Source organism: Lathamus discolor, chromosome 1, assembly GCF_037157495.1.
Source record: "Lathamus discolor isolate bLatDis1 chromosome 1, bLatDis1.hap1, whole genome shotgun sequence".
NCBI classification, from domain to species: Eukaryota; Metazoa; Chordata; class Aves; order Psittaciformes; family Psittacidae; genus Lathamus; species Lathamus discolor.
Window position 1 is genome coordinate 58711165 of NC_088884.1, and position 19354 is coordinate 58730518.

The window sequence follows — 19354 nt, forward strand, 5'->3', positions numbered from 1 at the left end:
CCCCCCACTGGTTTTGCTGTCTTGTACATAATGCTGCCACCCATCATCCATTTCAGGGTTTTGCTGTGTCTCAGAAATACAGGTGGTACTTCTAGTCTGTTTCTTTGCAGGTTTTAGGACAGCTAAACTCTAACAGCCGCAGTTATCTCTCAGCAGGGCTTTGAAGAGAGGATGCAATTACTCCATCAAGTGAGGCTCCAGTAGGACTGAGGAGCAGTGGAGAAAATCAACTCCCTTGTCACCAGGCACAGTAGTGGCATCTCTTCTTGCCTTTATAAATTTTGCTCTTTAACAGTGTACAAACATTATGGCACAGAAGCGATGCAGAACTTTCTGCTCTTTTATTGCAGTGAAGTGTTTTGAAGAGCTTCACCAAGTGTGATGTCACCTCCTTTTCCTGGCAAGAAGCCAACGGCCAAGCTATTGCTGATGTAATTTGTCTCCTTGAACAAGACTTTGTTGCATCTTCCTCTCCTGTTTTTCCCCGTCTCTCACTGCTTTTTCTTGTTTAATTGGAATTCAGAACTCCTCAGTTCCTTGAGGAGAAGCTGGGGTTTGCCCTTTCTCAGAGAGAAGGTAAATTACAGTCTCACCTGTATAGGTATGTTCTTGTTTCCGTGCATTGGTGTAAGTAAGGTAGTTTCTGAAAGATTGGCTATATAGCCAACATATGCTATGTATTGGCTATATAGCATATAATAGACCTCTTGGCAGCTGATGGCTTCACATCATTATCTGGAGTACATGTTGGCATTACAAGTCTTTGAAATTACTCGAGTGCTTTTTTGGTGTATTCTTACTCAGTGTGTTGGTCTTGTCCTTCTCTGTGGCACAGGCATAGCCCCACAGTCGTGATCCCTGATTGTGTCTGTTGAGCAGAGGGGCAGGTTGGTTGCCAGACGGTGGTTTTGGTTGAGAACAGCCAAAGACAGGCTGTGGGTTCATGCAGAATGACAGCTATGCTGTACACTGTAGAGAAGCTTTGAGCTGTGCAAGGGTATTTCTGCTATATTTGGGCTTGGCTGCACCATGTGTAGCAAAGACTTTGTGTGTCATGTTGAGCACAATCAAATGTGACATGCTAATTCCACAACTCATTTCTCCTTTCTTTTTATGCTTTTTAGGGTGTTTCAAAGATGACCGTATTGTGTTCTGGACTTGGATGTTTTCAACGTATTTTATGGAGAAATGGGCCCCTCGGCAAGATGACATGCTCTTCTATGTCCGTCGAAAACTGTCCTATGTCACTGGGGATAGTACAGAGGGGAAAAAGGTGAGTGATGACATACTTTAACCTGGGGAATTTAAGTTAACATGGGATTTGGTGGTCTGGAGTACCTGACACATCTGAAGGAACTACAAACCAAGGATAAGGAATCTCCAGCTCTGCCCAACACAGGTTATGCAGAATTGGCTCACAGAGAAGTACTGTGGTTAATGCTGTGAAGAATATGCAATGTATGCATATACTTTGTAGTGGTATATGCATATACTTCACAGTGCATATATTGCACTGTGAGTCAAGTATGTGTGAAAACATACACTGCACTGTGAAGTATCAGCAGTATAAATAAGCTTCACTATCACAGGCTTGAGGAGATTGAGTTCACATGCTTTTTTGGGCAAGCTTTTATATTGGTCAGCCCACATTTATGGGGAAAGGGAGGGCATCCATGCTGATTTTTGGTTTGCTATTCAGTTATGATATTTTACAAATTGAAAGGCCCTGCCTGAGAGATGAGAATATCAGGAATGAACACCTATTGTGTTCATTGTGTATTCAGTAGCAGAATGCGTGCAGCCTCCTGTAGGTGGGATACAGTAGTAACAAACAGTAAAGAAACAAATGTATTCTCATAATCATAGAATCTATACTTAAGACAATATCCACTCTCGTAGAAGTATTCTTGAAAATGTGATAAGGTAGCCTAGTACTGCTGCACAGGTATTTTCCCATTAGAGATTTGAGAAACTTTTCAGCATTTCATTGCGGGTTTCTTAGCTGGGGAAAATGGAAGTGAGAAATAACGGTTTTATTGGGAATTAAGGAGATGGCTGCAGAGGATCAAAAGCAGGAAGATAAATGGAGTTAAAGACTGTGATTTAACTTCTCGACACATGTAAATAATTTACAGTGTTGTAGAATCACAGATGTTTGCCCCTGGTGCATGTGATGGTATTTTTAACTAGGTGTACCAGTGTTCTCTGGGTTTAAATGTAGTGCCATAGCTGTCAGCTCCCTTAAGAAAATGGTCCCAGAAGATTTTTCCAATATTTTTTGTTGTTGATACAGAAATGGGCAGAATTATCTTCACTGTTCTCCCACTCATCCAAGTTCGATCATGACAGCCACTAAGGAGAAGATGGCACAATACTGTTCTTTCTGTGGCAGATTGTTTAGCAGACTTCAGCCAGCATACTTGGAGTTTTAAGACTTTTGGAGGGACTTTTTATCCTAACTGTTATTTAAATGACTATAAAAGCATTCCCGTTTCACATCAAACAATACTGTGGCTTTGTTCAGCCTAATAAAAGTATGGGTTGTTTAACCTCTTGTCCTTCCCCAAAAGGAAGGTGAACCTCAGAGGAAGCCTTGTCTTTTAAATTGATTCACAGACTGTGATCAATCTCTGTTTTCCTTATTAATCAAAGTGTTTGAACCTCTCATGGACAGTGAAATAAACCCTTGTATTTGTTCTCAGAGCTTTATTTAAACCTCCTAAAACCATCATAAATAATCTTAATTTGTAAGGTGGTTTTGTAAGTGGCAGTTATTACAAAATCAGCTTTAGTGAATTGCTTGCTATAACAGCTAAGATGGGGGGGGTGGGTGGGTGTGTGTGCCTTATAGCACACACAGTATTCTATAATTCCCCCCTGACTGTGCATTTTGCTCAGCTTCTGAGAAATGGACCTTTCCTGTGGCTTTGAAGTAGTTCAGCTGCTTTGTGAAACTTCATAGTTTGGTGATTCTTCAGTATCTGTGCGGATCTCCTCCTGTTTGATTTTTAGCTCGCTGCTAAAACTCCTCTTGTATCTAATTTTTGAGCCTGTATCTAATTTTTGTCCTGTGCAGCAAGACACTAAACAACCACTCCTATATTTTGGAATTACGACTGGACAGGTTTTATTTTACTTTGTAGTTTTGGACATTCTTTCTTGAATGTTGGCTCCTGCCTTGTGCCCAGGCTGTGCCAAACAGTCTGGTGATTATTTTTCCATGGGCCATGCAGAGGTTGAATATTAGGTAACCATGGAAGTAGGTCTTTCTGTAGCTTGAATATATGCAAAGCAAGTTCATTGTAGTTCTTCCATAAATACTATATATGTGCTTTGCATTTGCCTGGCAATTGTCAGTTGACTGAAGTCTGGCAGAGATGCATGAGTTGAATCGTTGTGCTATGACGTCTCAGAGCGTTAGTTTATGTGCATGAAAATAAGATCCGCACCGCTTTGAGCACAGTAATCTGTGGGACTGGTGACAACAACAACAAAACTGGATTGAGTGGGGAGGGGCTGTTTATCTGGATGCTGACAATGATGATATTTGTTTTCTGAGATGAAGAGCTCATGCGCATGTTTGCATCATTTACATCCCATGGTGTAATGATTCATCTCAGTGAGAGTCAAGTGCCAATTTATCAAACACTTTTCAGGTTTTGATGGCTGTCCTGTGTGATTGAAAGTCATGCCTGCTTGTAGTGTTTTTATTGTGCTTACTGAGCTGAAGAGCATCAGCAATAACATTTGATTTTAAGTTGAAGTGTAATAGAAGATAAGCAGCAAAAAACCTGATAGGCTCAACTTTAGAGGTTTTGTTCAATTTTGTCTGAATGACAGTGCTTTGGATGCAGCTTAGTCACAACTGCCTGAAGTAATAAATCTCATTTGCTCTAGCAGTAGGTGATGATGGTAAGCTTCTCTATCATCATGCCTTTTATTTTAAAGGGCCTTTTAAGTGATCTACTTCATGCACTCACTGGTCTTTCCATTTGCTTCTCCTTTCCACCCTACTGATTTCTAAAACGTGCATGTATGGGTGAAATAGCAATTAATCTTTTAATATGGTCTGTGCAAGGGCAGAACTGCCATCTTGTATTCTGGGCTGTATCCATTACACAGATTCTTGGATCCCAGAGGAGCGCATTCAACTCGGTGTCTCTTTGGCATGTCACAATTAACACTCTTGCAGGTTGTTTTTTTTTTTTTGTTTGCCAGGTTTCAACAAAACTTCTTCTGTCAATGTCTTTAAGCAAAATCACAGTCCCTATCTGTCAGGACCTCTGCAGGCAGGGCACTGGTGGAGCATAGCTCTACTTAAGGGATTTAGTAGTCTTTTTAAGGTGGAATTGCTTTGACTCGTTGCTCTGTATGCACTGTTATGTCAAGACTCAAGAAACCTCTTTGCTGCTGCCTCACACACCAGCTAATGGGACCTACTAGAAAATGTAAGCCCTAATCCCCACTTACAAAGGGTCCTGTACATTGCTAAAACCTACAGCTTTATAAGGTTAAAGTGGCTGGACTTGGGATTCTGATTTTCAAATCAAGATCTAGTATCTCTGGCTCCTTCCAGTGTAACAGGCATATGCTTTGTTAGAACTGCAAGCTTTGGATCTTTCTGTAGAGAAGCGTTACACTCTTATGGGACTGTGGAAGGTACTAGTATGGTGTTAACAGAGAGAACTGCCAAGTAGGGAAACTAAAGTAAAACCTTAGTGACAGGCCAGCAGAGCAAGGTTGTATTAAGCCATTCAGCCTTGCATTGTGCTTTGTCACCTGAAAAGGGTGCTGTGTTTATAGGGCAAAGCAGTGAAAAAAGATAAATGTAAGACACAGTTGGTATGTATTCTGAGCTTGTCTGGATTTTGGAGTAGGTCCTGTTTTCTTCAGCATGGAAGAGTAGCTCTGCCAAATGCATGGGGTAGTCATTCAGGCTGCTAAGTCTTCAAAAAGCTTAGGCTACTGATGTTGTGGCTGCAGCTTCAAAATCGGAACTGAACAGGAGCCATGGTTTACATGTTTATGTGCATCTGAACCTGTGACACAACAAATATTGGCTGTGGTGGGAGATCAGTTAGTTTCCAAAGCTAAATGACTTCAGGCACGGGACTCCCACTGAAAATCGCAGGATTTTCATAGCCGAATCTCTAATTGGCTGTCACCATCTGTCTGGCTGGAAGATTTGAAAACCTGAACTCAGCATCCAGCAGAAATGGAAGTTTATAAAATCTTACATTGCTGTTCCTGTTGTACCTTTCAGAGCAGTGCTATTTTTTGTTTGTTTGTTTATCCATTGTAAGCAAACAGGATGTCTCCAGAACTGTTCGGTGCAGTTCAGTGGGGGTTCCATGTCGCTATCTGAATGCAGCAGCGAAATAAACAGCCCAAAAATGAATCGTTTTGCCAAATGACATCTCTCCTTTTACACAAAGAGTATGTGGGAACAAACAGTGATTGCAACATGTGCAAGTCAGTACAGAAAGACAGCTGTTCTGCCTCAACTCTTCTGTTGTGCTAAGTTTGTGGAGGTGTTGCAGTAAGTAGGAACAGTGGCTTCTTCTTCAGAAGAGCAACGTAGAATCATAGAATCAGCTGGGTTGGAAAAGACCTTTAAGACCATCAAGTCCAACCATTACCCCAGCACTATCAAGTCCACCACTAACAAGTGTCACTAAGGGCCTCATGTTACATGGTTTGTGAGCGCTTCCAGGGACTGTGACTCCACCACTGCCCTGGGCAGCCTGTTCCAATGCCTGAGCACCCTTTTGGTGAAGAAATGTTTCCTAATGTCCAATATAAACCTCCCCTGGCACAACTTGAGGCTGTTACCTCTTGTCCTATCACTGGCTAATTGGGAGAAGAGACTGACCCCTGCTGCATTCTCCTATCCATCAACATTGCTCTCATTTGGAGAATGAAAAAGGAACACTGGCATTATCAGATTGATATTATGATTTTTCTGTAAGGAGCTCAACATCTTAAATGCAGATTTGGCTCTTCTTTTACAATTATCCTCAGAAATTCCTGTGCTTTCTCATGCTATTTTGCTGATGTTTGGTTTTTTAAGTACATGAACATAAAGGAGCTGATACTTGACAGCCTCTGCTCACAGTGCAGTTTTTGCAAGACTGTCTCCATTTCCTGTGTGTGCTCTGTCAGACTGCCTGGCAAAAGTGAAGAGAAAAATACTGCTGCAGGTGTGACAAGAACATCTCTGCCCAAACAGAAATGGGTCTCTCTGTGACTTGGAATATGCTTGTGACATACCTGGCAGGCTAATGAGCATTCAGAATGGAGATGATTTTGTATTCTGTCCTATTTCCAAAGTAAATCTGTGGCTAAGGCAAAGTGAGCAAGCAGCTGAAATATCCTCACGATGTCACAGTTGGTAGACTCCTGACTCAGGAAGGGGGTGTGGGATGTAGGGGTATTTTTAATGGAGTGCCTTTTATTGCTTCCAGTCTCTGAAGAATGCTTTTTAAGCAGTCAGATACACTGACAAGAAAGCCAGGATCAGAAGCGAATTTGATATGAATTGCAGTGAAACATGGCAGCCCAGAGTCATGTGGCTGAGGTGCTCTGTCGTCTGCAGCAGAGAGAACTTTGTTGGGAAGAAGCCCAGACCCAGTTTCCCCATCTGATAGAACTGTAATGAATAATTCAGTATCGCAAATGCAGCATATCTGAGTCACTGAGGCTTGAGGGACAGAAGAGCACTGCTAGGCTGGGCTTTGCACCCTTGAAAAGGTAAAAGTGTCAGCCTGGAGCTCCCTAAAGCCTAATCAGTCAGCACAGCACTTTGTGTGTTTGATCTTTGGGTTACAGGCAGTGTCAGCTTGTTTATTAAGGATATGAAAATGTCTGGTTTCAATGTAGAAATTAATATGCAATTGAATTGAAGCTCTGGAATATTGCAATCAAATCTCTAATAACACCAGTAATTAGAATTTAAATGTCTAGTCTATCCACCAGTTGTCCCCCCCTGTGTTTTCTGGTCAGTAACCCAATTTATACATTTCCACATTCAAAAGGGATGGTTTGAAACACAATGATTTATTAACATTTTGTAATCTTATTTCTCCTATGTCTTTGTCTGCTGTTATTGTCTGCTGCCCTTGTTGCTTATGTAGCATGCCTTTCCTTATTTTGCTAACTGTATTCTGCAGGAGGCACGCTATGTGTTGCTTCAGGCACTTGTGTATTTCTAAGGGGGACTTCAGAAAGGTTGGGAAATAATATTACAGGAATAAGGTAACGGTGAGCAACCTGTAACACCTGAAAATATTGGCTACTCTGTGGTCTGGTGCCATGCTTGGTAATGCTTAAGTGTTCAGATACGTATCTGCATTTTCAGTTTTTGAAAGCTGATTTAGAATCACAGGGCTTGAAGGAACATTAAAGCTGATCCAGTTCCAGCCCCTTGCCATGGGCAGGGACACCTCACACTAAGCCATCTCACCCAAAGCTCTGTCCAACCTGGCCTTGAGCACTGCCAGGGATGGAGCATTCACATCTTCCTTGGGCAGCCCATTCCAGTGCCTCAGCACCCTTACAGTAAAGAATTTTTTCCTAATATCTAATCTAAATCTTCCCACTGTCATCTTAAAGTCATTCCCCCTTGTCCTGTCACTAGATGCCCTTGTAAAAAGTCCCTCTCCAGATTTCCTGTTGTAGCCCTTTTAGGTACTGGAAGACCTGGATATAAGGTTTCCCTTGAGCCTTCTCCAGTTTAGCAGATTCATGGAGTATTTGAATTGGGGAATCAAAGCTGATGCAATTCATGGAGTACAAAGTGTCAGGTGGCAGCTAGAATTACATTGTCAATAACTCAAATACAGTGATTTCTTGCTTTGCTGATACTGATCAGCATGTTTTAACTCTCATCCTTGTCTTGCTTAGCCACAGTTAAAATGGCTTTCTTGGTGCCAGAGCTGCGCTGGAGGAAATCTGTTTCCTCACCCTGTGTATTTTATGGTTTGCATGTTATTGCTTTCCCCTCATTTGTCTGATGAGCATCATCAAACATGCAGACTGTTCCTGTAATTTGAACAACTTGCATTTTTCTTATTTTTAATTTTTTATACCTCCTCTGCAATTGATAGAGTTGCAAAGATGGAACTAGGCTTTTTGGGTTCTTTTCACCTTAGTAAATTCAATTATGGCTGGTTGAAGTATTTTGTGGGTCCCATTAGCTTTTCTCAATCTTATAATTTACTTGTTCTTCATATTGCTTCTTCATGTACAGTATGCAGATACTGGAAACACTTAGATGTGTAAGCTTGTTAAATCCTTGTTTTCAAAGATTTTGTTACTTTCTGATCCAGAGAGCTCATTGAAAAGAAGAAAACGGAATGCGTCTGGTAGGATTTCCTGTTGATTACTTTTGTAAGAGCTGTGATTGATTTTAATGTGATTAATACTGAGAGGTAAACTTATATATTAATGGAGTGAGAATTCAGTGAAGAAATACTGAAGGCAGTGCAGGATCTAAGTAGTTTGGTGTGTGCCCTTAAATGAGTGGAGCTACAGAATGCAGAGATTATAAGGAGGGTGTTTTCTGTCTTTGAAGCAGGAGGAAGCTGCTGTTTCTAGCTGCTAACTGATGCTATAAGTTGCCCTGCTTGCCTTTTACTCCTATCTCATTAGAGCTAAATGGCATCTGACTTTTTAAAGATTACTATTTCGTTCAGACTTAGTCATAGATCAGAGTCTGTTCTTCCTCCAGAATTGCAGTTGGGTGGAAGGAGAGGCTGCCAAAGGATTGAAATTGGAGGATGTTTGCAGGGATACCTCATCTTTTCTGAAAGGGGTCGGGATGATGAGCAGTGTAATTAACCTTGAATTTCAGTGGCTGGACATCACAAATCAGAGCACTTTTCGCCCTGAGGTGAACTGAAATATTGACTTTAGGGCGGTCTTATGTCATTAAGCTGTCATCTGCAACCAGCTCAATAAATGACTGCAGAAAGGTTAGGTTGTAAGGAATTACAGCAGCACTGAAACCCATGTGAGTAGAGGGAATAGCTTTGTAAAACTGAATATCAAAAGGAAAAGAAATGGGTGGAAATAAAGGCTATGTGTGAATTGACTTTGTGGTTTTCAAGCTCAGACTGCAACTGCACTTGTTCAGTGAACAGGCTGTGAGTCAACTGGTCTGTGGGTACAGTTACCTCTGTGTCCCCAGCCTGAGCTTTTCGTTGTTACTGTGCATTGGTGGAAGGTAAAAGAGGGTTGTATAATGAAGTGGTACAAGACTGGAATTTCAGCGCTTGGAGCTTTGTTCTCCTTCACAGGTGTACGAGACTTGCTCCCTTAAATCTCTTGGTTAGCACAAGGAAAAATTTCCAAGCCATCTAGGTCATGATCATCTTATTCCCTTAAGGATTTAGTTCAGTTTGATTCATAGAAGGGAGAGCAGTCAGCCTAGTCAGATTACTCTTTAAAATGCCAAATTTACTATGAAAAGAAAGCATAGTTCTAGCTCTTCCCTGATAAAAGCTAAACTGAAGTGATGTGGAACCATGCTGAAATTTACATATGGTGAAATCACTTCCTGTTTTAACCTCCTCAATTAATATCAATCCTTGGGAATAAAAAAATAGTGCAAATCATGCTAGTGATCCTCCTTGTAATGGCTCTTTTCCAAACGTGTATGTCCAATTTCATAATTGCAAGTGGAGTCTTTTAGTGACAACAGAATCATAGAATAGTTAGGGTCGGAAAGGACCTCAAGATCATCTAGTTCCAACCCCCCTGCCATGGACAGGGACACCTCTCACTAAACCATCCAACACAAGGCTTCATCCAACCTGGCCTTGAACACTGCCAGGGATGGAGCACTCACAACCTCCCTGGGCAACCCATTCCAGTGCCTCACCACCCTAACAGGAAAGAATTTCCTCCTTATATCCAATCTAAACTTCCCCTGTTTAAGTTTTAACCCGTTACCCCTTGTCCTGTCACTATGAAATTCTTATAATGCAGTATTTTACTGCCCTTTGTATTTTTGTACCAAATAGAAATGGTTTATTCAATCTCATGTTTTATTTTTAGCTTCCTCAGCACTCATGATTTATAATCATTAATGTTGCTTTGTATATTTATTACATCAACACTAGCAAACCTTAAAAGGTCTGTGGCTTTCAGCGACAGTACTGCAAATAGCTCTATAAATCCAGCAAATTACTTTGGTCACAAAGAAAAGGTCCTGTGTGGTGAACGTTCATATTAAATGAATAGGTAATTATTCCCGTTTTTTTAACATTTCAATCTAGACTATTGTCGATACACCAATATCAAATTTACCTTGAGTTATGTTTGCATAAGTTGGAAATACTTTGCAAATCTTGAGATGAAATTCGAGCTCTTCTGAAGTTGCTGAGAAGTTTGCCATTCACTTCTGAGGGCAAGAATGTCTTTCCCATTAAATACATGGGTAAAATAAATTGCAGAATAATATAATGAGGCATGTGCGTATGTCTGATCTCTTGTAAAAATCCCTTTGACTAATCTTGCTTCTCTTCTTGTCTGTTGTGACTGAGCCTTTCCAAAGTCCATGTCTCATTTACATGAAGTTATTGCTGCTGTTGTGGAGTCCTAAATATATACAAGAGATGTGAGAAAGAGGAGAGGAAGGGAGAAGACATTTTGCAACAAGTTCAGCTGCTTATTTAAACAGACATGGCTTCTCTAAGATAGGAAATACTGCAGCTATTGCAATCTAGTCTGCATAATTTTGGCTTGAATGGGTTTCACTCCCTTTTACAGATAAGTGTGACAAAACAGGGTGAATAGTTTGTTTACATTTCAGTTTTAAAAAGTATGTTTGATGGTAGCTGCCTGTGAACCTCCTGCTCCTGAGTTGTATGGTCTGGAGTAGGAGCAGTGTCTGTTGCAGTAACACCTTTCGTGTGTCATCAGCCATCCTGCAACTTGAGTGATGAAAGAGGATAATCCGCTGCCATTCTCCAAGGCTCTTATTCTACCTGCAAACACCCTTCTGTGCCCTTGCTGACAAATGCACACAGCATTTGCAGTAATCTTCCAAGTTGAATGTTGAAGCAAAATGTCAGCATGGTCTTGGCAGAGGTAGGTCATGAATACTGCCTCTGGGCTGCAAAGTTTCTTGCTTGAAAGTCGTGAATCAGTAGCAGAAGTTCCAGTAACCCAGTACTTCTCATGCCAACAAATGGAAGAGGGAGTCCAAAGCTATGAATAGACTTTCCTGGGTAATTGCATCCTGGACAAGATGAGCAACTGCTGTTGGGCACACACAGTTTGTCCCATTTGGACCTTTGAAGGAACTTCTGCAAGGCTCTGGAGTCTGACTGAGGTACCTTCTTGCTATTCAGATTTTTCCAGAGACACTAGAAGTTAGTCAGCTCTTTACATCATTTACTGTGCTTTCGGTTGGTCAGCTTTTGATTATACAAAGTGATTGTGGGGAGAGAAATCGAAGTAATTGATACTGAAGCAAATTTTTATAAAATGGTTGGTTTTGTCTGCAGCTGACCTTTGCCTTTTGCACAAAGCAGTTTACAGTTGCTTTATTGCAGTGGGCTTTGTTTCAGCTTTATAGCTAAGGTGGGTATGAAGTTGCCATAGCTACTGGGCGTTACGCTGCCTGTATGTGGGCTCCAAGTATGTTCCAGGAGGATCAGGTGCAACTTCTGAATAATTAATAGTGTCTGGGAAAAGGGAATTGGAGGTTTGTTTTACAGGGTTTTCTTTTCGTCATTCTCTACAGTTACTGCCATTGAAAATTACAGTAGCCATAATCCCAGGAAAGTCCCGTATGGCATCTGAAATAATGTCTTATTTTAGTATATTCAGGCATTGTTAAATATAGTTGTCCCCTTTTAAATATTCTCTCAGATATAAACATTCTAGGGAAGGCTTATAATCTAATCTGTTGTCAATGCCATTGTCCCTTCTGCAGCTTGTCTGTTGACAGAGCTGGGGATGCACCCTTCCCATAGGGCTTCTCTGCACGCTCCAGAAAATACCAGGCGACTTTGATTTTCTCCCATTTAATAGAGACAGGTCTGTCAATGCCGAATGGATGAGTGAGCAGATGGATTTTCATGGGTGACTTGGTCGAATCTGTTCATGTTGTCTTACCGGGTGTACATTCTACAATGATGTTCAGCAGGCTGTTACAGAACACAAAAACACTGCTTTATATACAGGTCTGTGTTACTGCAGCTTCTCACAGCCTGTTAAATACATGTGAGGCACAACTCTTTGGAGATAAGTGACTGTGGTGATTTGTTGTTCTGAGAAAATGCCCTATCTCGGTGCCAAGGAGTCCTGGCAGCTCCTGGGATACCTCCTTCTGAATTCAGGCTGCAGAAATTATAGAATTGTTTAGGTTGGAAAAGACCATTAAGATCATAAATCTGACCATTAACCCAGCACTGCCAAGTACACCACTAAACCATGTCCCTGAGCACAACATCTATGCATCTTTTAATTACTTCCAGGGATGGGGACTCCACCACTTTGCTGGGCAGCCTGTTCCAGTGCTTAACAATCCTTGTGGTGAAAAAATTTTTTCTAGTATCTAGCCTAAACCTCCCCTGGCACAGCTCGAGGCCGTTTCCTCCTGTCCTATCATTTGTTACTGGGAGAAGTAACCGATACCCACCTCACTACAACCTCCTTGCATCCTGTTGTTCGTACATTTTAGTATGTAGGCAAAGAAGCAAGGAGTGACTCACGCCTCATGGTTATGGTCTAGGGGTGGGAAGTTTTTGCCGAAAGAAGTGAATGGTGCTGTAATGGCAGCTCCACACTGTAGGGAGAGTTTGGGTGTGTTCTGGCACATTTTTGGAGGTCAGTCTCTGTGGTTGCTCCAGTGAGCTAGAGGAGGTGCTAAAGCTGGAGACATGACAAAGATTTTGGCATTTGTCACACAGTATTGCCACTGGGTTTCAGGCAGCAGTCTTATTTAAAAGAAAAGGAAACTTGGAAAATGAGTTACCCCCAAGATGAAAGGAACAGGAATCATTGCACACAAACCCTCTTCTGGTACTGAGTAGCTTGGCTCAGACTGAATCTACCTTCTAATATCTGCTAATCTCAGACCTGACACATGCTGGTAAAAAAACTATAAATGTTCAGACAAGGGTTGAGTGCTCTGCATTAAATCAGGGTCATGAGGCTTGATTTATTTATATGTTTTTAGATGCAGAAATCAATATAACTCTTCCTTTCCCAGCACCAGTGTGTTAAATTAGCTTGAAATATTTGTGAGACTGATTCAAAACTCAAGGTTGCTACATCTTTAAATAATACTCTGAAAGTTCTAAGGGGGCGTGCATGTGTTTTTTTTCTTTCAGTTGACATGGTTAGGAGCAAGCCTGCTGGGATTTGAAGTGTTTCAGAGCTACACTGAAAGTAAAGCATAGTAACTAAATGCCCTTTATCACTGGCATTCTAATAGAGGTCTGCTTCTATCAGAGGACCTGGGTTTTTCTCTTAAGGTGTTTCTTAGAAGCTCTTCTAAGTATTCCAGTAGTTTATTACAGCTTGATTGCTGCCTCAAAAGTGCATTTGTGTCAATGACAGCCTTGGTGACATTAGTCATGGAAATGATGCGGAAGTCCACAAGTATACTGGCTGTTCAGAATCCATTGAAGGTGCTGTATTGTCAAGTTACTGGACACCTGAGTTTTGGGAGTGAGAATCTATGTCTTTGGTTGGGGAAAACCAGGTTTGTTTCTGTGGTGGAAGGGAGCCAAAGATGGCTGCTTCTGCTCCAAGATTTGTTCTTGTTGTCTAACCATTGGGTTCTAATAGAAATCTGCTGTGGTCACAAGTTTTCTCTCCTAACATCCATAAGTTGTCTTTCTATAGTAGCATTACTTGTAATCTGTGTTCAAAGGACCCAGATAGAAAAGGGGTTTCAGTGTTCTGCCCATCTTGGGAATATATGTAGAACTTACATTAACATTGCAGTTAAATTAATTATTTTTTTTGTCCTGACATTGCTCGATGGCCAGTGTCTAGTACTCAGCACCACTTCAGTGTTGTACTTTGGATGTTTCATGTGATTTTTCTTTTAAGACATCTTTCATTCCCCTAAGAGAAAAAAATCTATCATGATTGTTTATGCTGGTAAAAACGTAACGCTTCACAGTCCAAATGTGTGACTCAATGCCTCGTGCTGTGTGAAGCATGGTACGTTATCAATTATATAGTAATCTGATATAAAGACAGTTGAGTATCACTCCTGCAATGGGGTGGCTCTTCTGATGTCCTGAATCACCAACACTCCTGCTTGGAGAGGGTCTGGATGGGGTATGTGTGTGTCTATGATTGCTTGCAGACTGTGAAACAAAGCCTTCCAACTTCATGCTGTGGGAGTGGTGCTGCTCCATATGAAGCTGCTTGAATGGAACAGGAAAGCCTAACAGCTTGATTTCCTGACTTGTGCCAGGCTTGTGCTGTTGCAGCTACACAGATGACAATACCAAACTTGTCTGGTTTCCTATTGCTGTCGGTTTAGTTGCTGGGGTGAGGGGACAGGATGCCACACGGAAATCCCAGATATGTGATTAGGTGCTTAAATAAGTGCCTGTGGAGGTACAAAACATCAGGTGTTCAAGACTTAAGTGTCTAGAAAATGGAGACATTCTATGCTGCTGCTAGTACCAGTTTGCTTTGTTAACATCTGTCTGGGTTACACCCTTTACTTAAATGTTCTCGCTGAAAAGTGATTGTTAAAGTGAGAGGAAGTAAAGTGAGTCGTTGGCAGATAATGCACAAGAAAAGAGCAGAACAAGCTAGGAGTGTGTTTGGGAGTGGAGCTGAAGCCTGGGAAAGGAGGACATTAGCTCTTTTGGTCAGTGCTTTTGTAAAACATGGACCAGTTTGTAAAAGAAGCTTTTTCCCTGATTTTTCCTGATCTTTTGAACAAAACCTGTCAGTGTAAAATCCTAAAGATTAAAAATTCAGACTCTGTATTGAGCTAGCTCTGGAGACAGTAGGAGTATTTCCTCTCTGAACTTACATTGTGGAAAAAGTCTGAATTTTATTCACTATATCTTCTTCCTCTCCCTTTTCATGTTCAGCCTCCTCCCCTTTATTCTTTTTTTAGTGACTATGGTCTGAAAAAACCCTGAAGAGTGGTGCTACTACTAGATCGACCTGTAGTCTCATTAGATTTCTATTTAACAGAAAACCAGAATCTGCTTTTTCTGGATGGCTTCTGAATACCAACAAACTAGTGCTGCTTGCAAACCTTGTTCCTATTACCCCATGTTTTCTGTGCTGCCCAGCTGATAGCCTCTATTGATTTTGACTGTAGATTTCCTTTCAGGAGTTTTTCAAAGGCTTATGTGCAAAGCAGTGCAAACAAGGGGATTTCCTATTCATGTGGTTTCATCAAACAGCTCTAATGCCTTGGGAACTATATAGAGTTTTTGCTATTCTCAGTGAGAGGTGTTCAGGGTGCAAGGGAGGTACTAAATATGCCAGTATTTGTATTATTAATATCAATTAAAAATACTGATTGTGTTCTGGAAATTTTGGGGAGCAAATAGGTGTGGTGGAAAAAGTATCCAGTTTATCACAAAGGTTTTGAATCTAGACTGGAGTATTAGATGGGTTTTTCTGGGTTTTATGATAAGTGTTCTAGCTGTCTGTGTGTAACTTGACATGTGCATTCTATTGGCTTCCAGTACAAGGTGTTGTATGGCTTGAGTTCTTTTGTAAAGATAACCAGTACATAATATATACATCTTCAAAAGACATATTTCTGTGAATAAAATACATCATTGTTAATAGCCACTTTTCTCCTATGCACTTATGATGGTGATTTTTTTGTGCAGATGGTAACTCCTGACAACAGTTTTGGTAATAATGTGTGTTGCAGGTAGGAGTAGCTGCAACTGGAAGTACCTGTGAAGCTCCCCAGGACCTCTGGTTGTCACTCCAGAGTAGGCACAAGCATTGTGGCACAGAAACCCGTAAAGTCCCAGAGGTGGACCTAGTGTGCAAGGTGGTACTAGTATGCAAGAGCTGTGCAAGAAGGTAGCCAGAACATTTGCCAAGCAGGGAAAAGAAATGGAGTGAGGAAAGACAGGGTGACGGTGGGGGTCCTGGCTAGCAGGAGCGGTAAAATGGAGTGGGTGAAGGCAGGGACAACCTGAGGTGGAAGTTTTTGTAAAGGGACTCTGCAGGGGTTGGTGACCAGGATTATAAAATTGCAGTGGGTTCGAATTTGTGAGTGACACACTGGTGCTGTATGAATGATGAGGGCAAGACCATCAGACTGCGCAGCCTGGTCCTTAGGAAATGTGGATCCATTTATTAGTATAGTTCAATACTTCAGTGTCAGGCATGCACACAAGCTCTGGACGTGACAGGCAAGGCACAGAGTGCAAGTTATTTAGCATGCAGTAGTGTTGCTGATCAGAAAAAGTGCAGTCCTCAGAGAATGGTAAGAGTGCACACCAGCACTTTGCCCATACCAGAAAACCCCAGTACTGGTGATAAAGGAGCACAAATTCTGCAGAGGTGCCCTGCTGAGAGGCATGGAGACCTCCTAAAGAAATTTTGTCTGGTTATCTGGCAGATTATAAATGATCAAAAAAAAAAAAAAAACCCAAACCAAAAACCCCACCAAATCCCACCTGAGTATCAAAGAGCTTCTTAACACAGTGAAAATAGGTATGATGAGAACCCGAGCCTGCAAAAGGAAGGCAGCTGAATTAAATAAAGTTGCACACTTTCAGCCAAGAGGATGATTAATCATTGGAATGTGTTCTCAAAGTAAGGTATTTTCCCAGGCACTGTCTAATCAAATGTGATTAACTGGGTTTTGTGAAGAAGTAGCAGGTTAAAAAGCCTGTGGCACGTAGGTCAGCGTAGCTGATGTAATTCCTTTAGAGCCTCAGTTCAATAACCCTGTGAAAATTTTATGAAGGTGACATTATGGATTTCAGCTTGCTGAAACTGTAGAAGAGTCATCACCTTCACTTGAATGTGGAAATATCCAGTCTGGCTTTTGGATTTCGCTGGGAATAAATAATTAGTATTTATATAGTTCTTTCTATTAATAAACTTTCACTCTTGCAGGAAGGCACATGTAATCGAAAGCCAGATAAACAAGCATAGAGGCATGGCCAAGTGAATCAGCAGGAGACCTGGAAAAAACCCAGTGTCTCCTGGATCTCTGGCTGAGACAGGCTTGTTTTCTTGGGAGGACTCAGGTGTCCAGAATCCAGCATGCTCTCCAGGCCATATCATTTCTTAACTCCAGAAGGCCAAACATGACAACATGAATTAATTCTAGAATATCAAAAAACCTTTTCTGATGAAAAGCATGAGGTATACTAAGAAATTCTTATTTATTTACTGGTTGATATTTTTAATATATTTTTATATACATTTAAAAAATAGGCCTACATTTACCATTGTGATTTCTATGTAAATATCAGGGAACACTTCTGTAAAGCAGGTGTTTCTCTTCATTTAGGAAGTGTTGTGCTTAGCACTAGCAACACTGGCTTAACATAAACTCACATAATGGTTTCTGTTACTGGGACATCCTTGTGATTTTGACAGCACTCCTGTTTGCTGATGTCTGAGTACTTAAAGGTCAAAACAGCAAACACTCTGCTCTTCCGTTTCCCATGCTGTCAATCCCAAATGCCTATATTCATTTGAAATTATTCACTTGAATATAAAAGTGAATATAAAAGGCTAGTACTTACCCCTTGTTTTTTGGATTGGGGTTTAAATGAAGAAAATCACTTGATGACAGCTAAGTCAACTCTTTCTAGAGTATTTATGTGATCTTACATCTTTTTTTACATAATGAGCCTGAGTAATGGGACTTTGAGGTTTCAGGTTTTGTTTTTTCTGTTCTTGGCATATATGCCATTCGTACATAGTACCAGGAAGATAAGTGTAGTGAAGCTGAGCAAGCTTCCTTGGGACATAGATGAATTAGGTCAGCCAACCAAGAAATTTAGATTGCTGATTTAAACACTAGTGATTAAGGTGTATAGAATGGTGAAAATCTGTGGTTAAAGTTGTTTGTGTGAGATTTTTTTAAATCTTATATTTATTTTTAATGATTGATTTGTATGCCTCCTTTACTGACTAATGCTGCAGGGTCTGAATTGAATCAGCCCCATCTTTCCTATGTCCTTGGCCCTGCCTGAGACTCCACAGTGTGCCAGTGACAGCGGGATTGTTTGCTAAGGGTTGAACCGAGCCTATTGATTTATTTCACATTATATTGCATAGCCACCTTCACATGTCCAGCACCATGGCAGCAGAGGGTAGCTGAGATTAATTTGTGACCTAGAGCACTTGCATGGGGAGTTTCGCCCCTGGAAAGTGCTGAGATGCATTGTAGATAAGTTTTCTGTATTTGGAAGAATTGTTTAGAAATGAGTGACAGATGTTGCAGATGAAGGTGTTTCTGAGAGATAAGGGGTGAGGTTTTTTTTCAAAGATGATTTGTAATTTAGGTGCTTGCACTGTGAAGCATAGTCAGGTAGGGAGCAGTGGTGTTGCTTGTTAGAGCATCCTGGTGGGGGGCTCATTGTGTTTTATAAAGCAGATCCTTCGATGGTATTAAAAGTAAGGCATTCAAAACTACTGGGTACTGTAGCAAGTGCTGGCTTCTCGGTGTAACTACTACTGTAATTGTGGGTAAGGTTGATTCATTCCTCTGATGCCTACCAAGGATGTTTACCTGGGCACGAGCAGGAGCTGCAAAACACGTCCAGCAGATGCCAGTGCTATAGCATTTGGAAGTCCATCTTCTGTCTTTCTGAGGTCTGATGAGTGCTGCCTCTGCATCTGGCTGCTTACTGCTCCTTTCTCTCTGGGAAGAGGTCACTCCTGTTGTGCCTGATTTGACCTGTTGAATAGAGATTTATACCTTGTGCTGTTTAATTGCCCAGCAAAAAAAAAAATGAATTCCTTAAATTGCCTCAATTATTTTCCTTTGTAATAGAGTGCGGCTTAAGCACTTGGTTTGGAGAATAGCTGTGGTGGTGATTCACAGTCCATCATGCCCTAACTCACAGGTTGTATCACCCAGGAATCCTACTGTAAATTAGTGCATAGGGAAAAATTGATTGAAGAAGGGCCCTTTTTCTGTTGTTACATGTGACAGGGTTGTGAGGCATTCTGTAGAAGAGGTGTTGTGCAATGGCTTTGTGTTGCTGGGGAGAAGTAGTTCAGTGTGTGAATTTTCACCAGTAGAAAAAATTAGTGGCCGATTCCTGCAAAAATCTTAACTTTATTGTTAAGAAGCAATTAAACTGCCTGCATTAAAATAAAGGTTCCATGGCTATGGAGGCAGAAGAGAGGGAGGTGGTGTCTGCTG

The 19354-nt window shown here is 41.2% G+C and overlaps 1 protein-coding gene across 2 annotated transcripts in view; it reads left to right on the forward strand.

Annotated features, from left to right (window-relative positions):
- The window catches only part of KIAA0930 (KIAA0930 ortholog), a 76998-nt gene that overhangs the window by 37498 nt on the left and 20146 nt on the right, over positions 1–19354 (forward strand). For both annotated transcript variants that reach the window (XM_065672868.1, XM_065672874.1), the window contains exon 2: positions 1125–1273. In XM_065672868.1, the coding sequence (XP_065528940.1) occupies positions 1125–1273 (149 nt within the window). The remainder of the gene's footprint in view (positions 1–1124; positions 1274–19354) is intronic.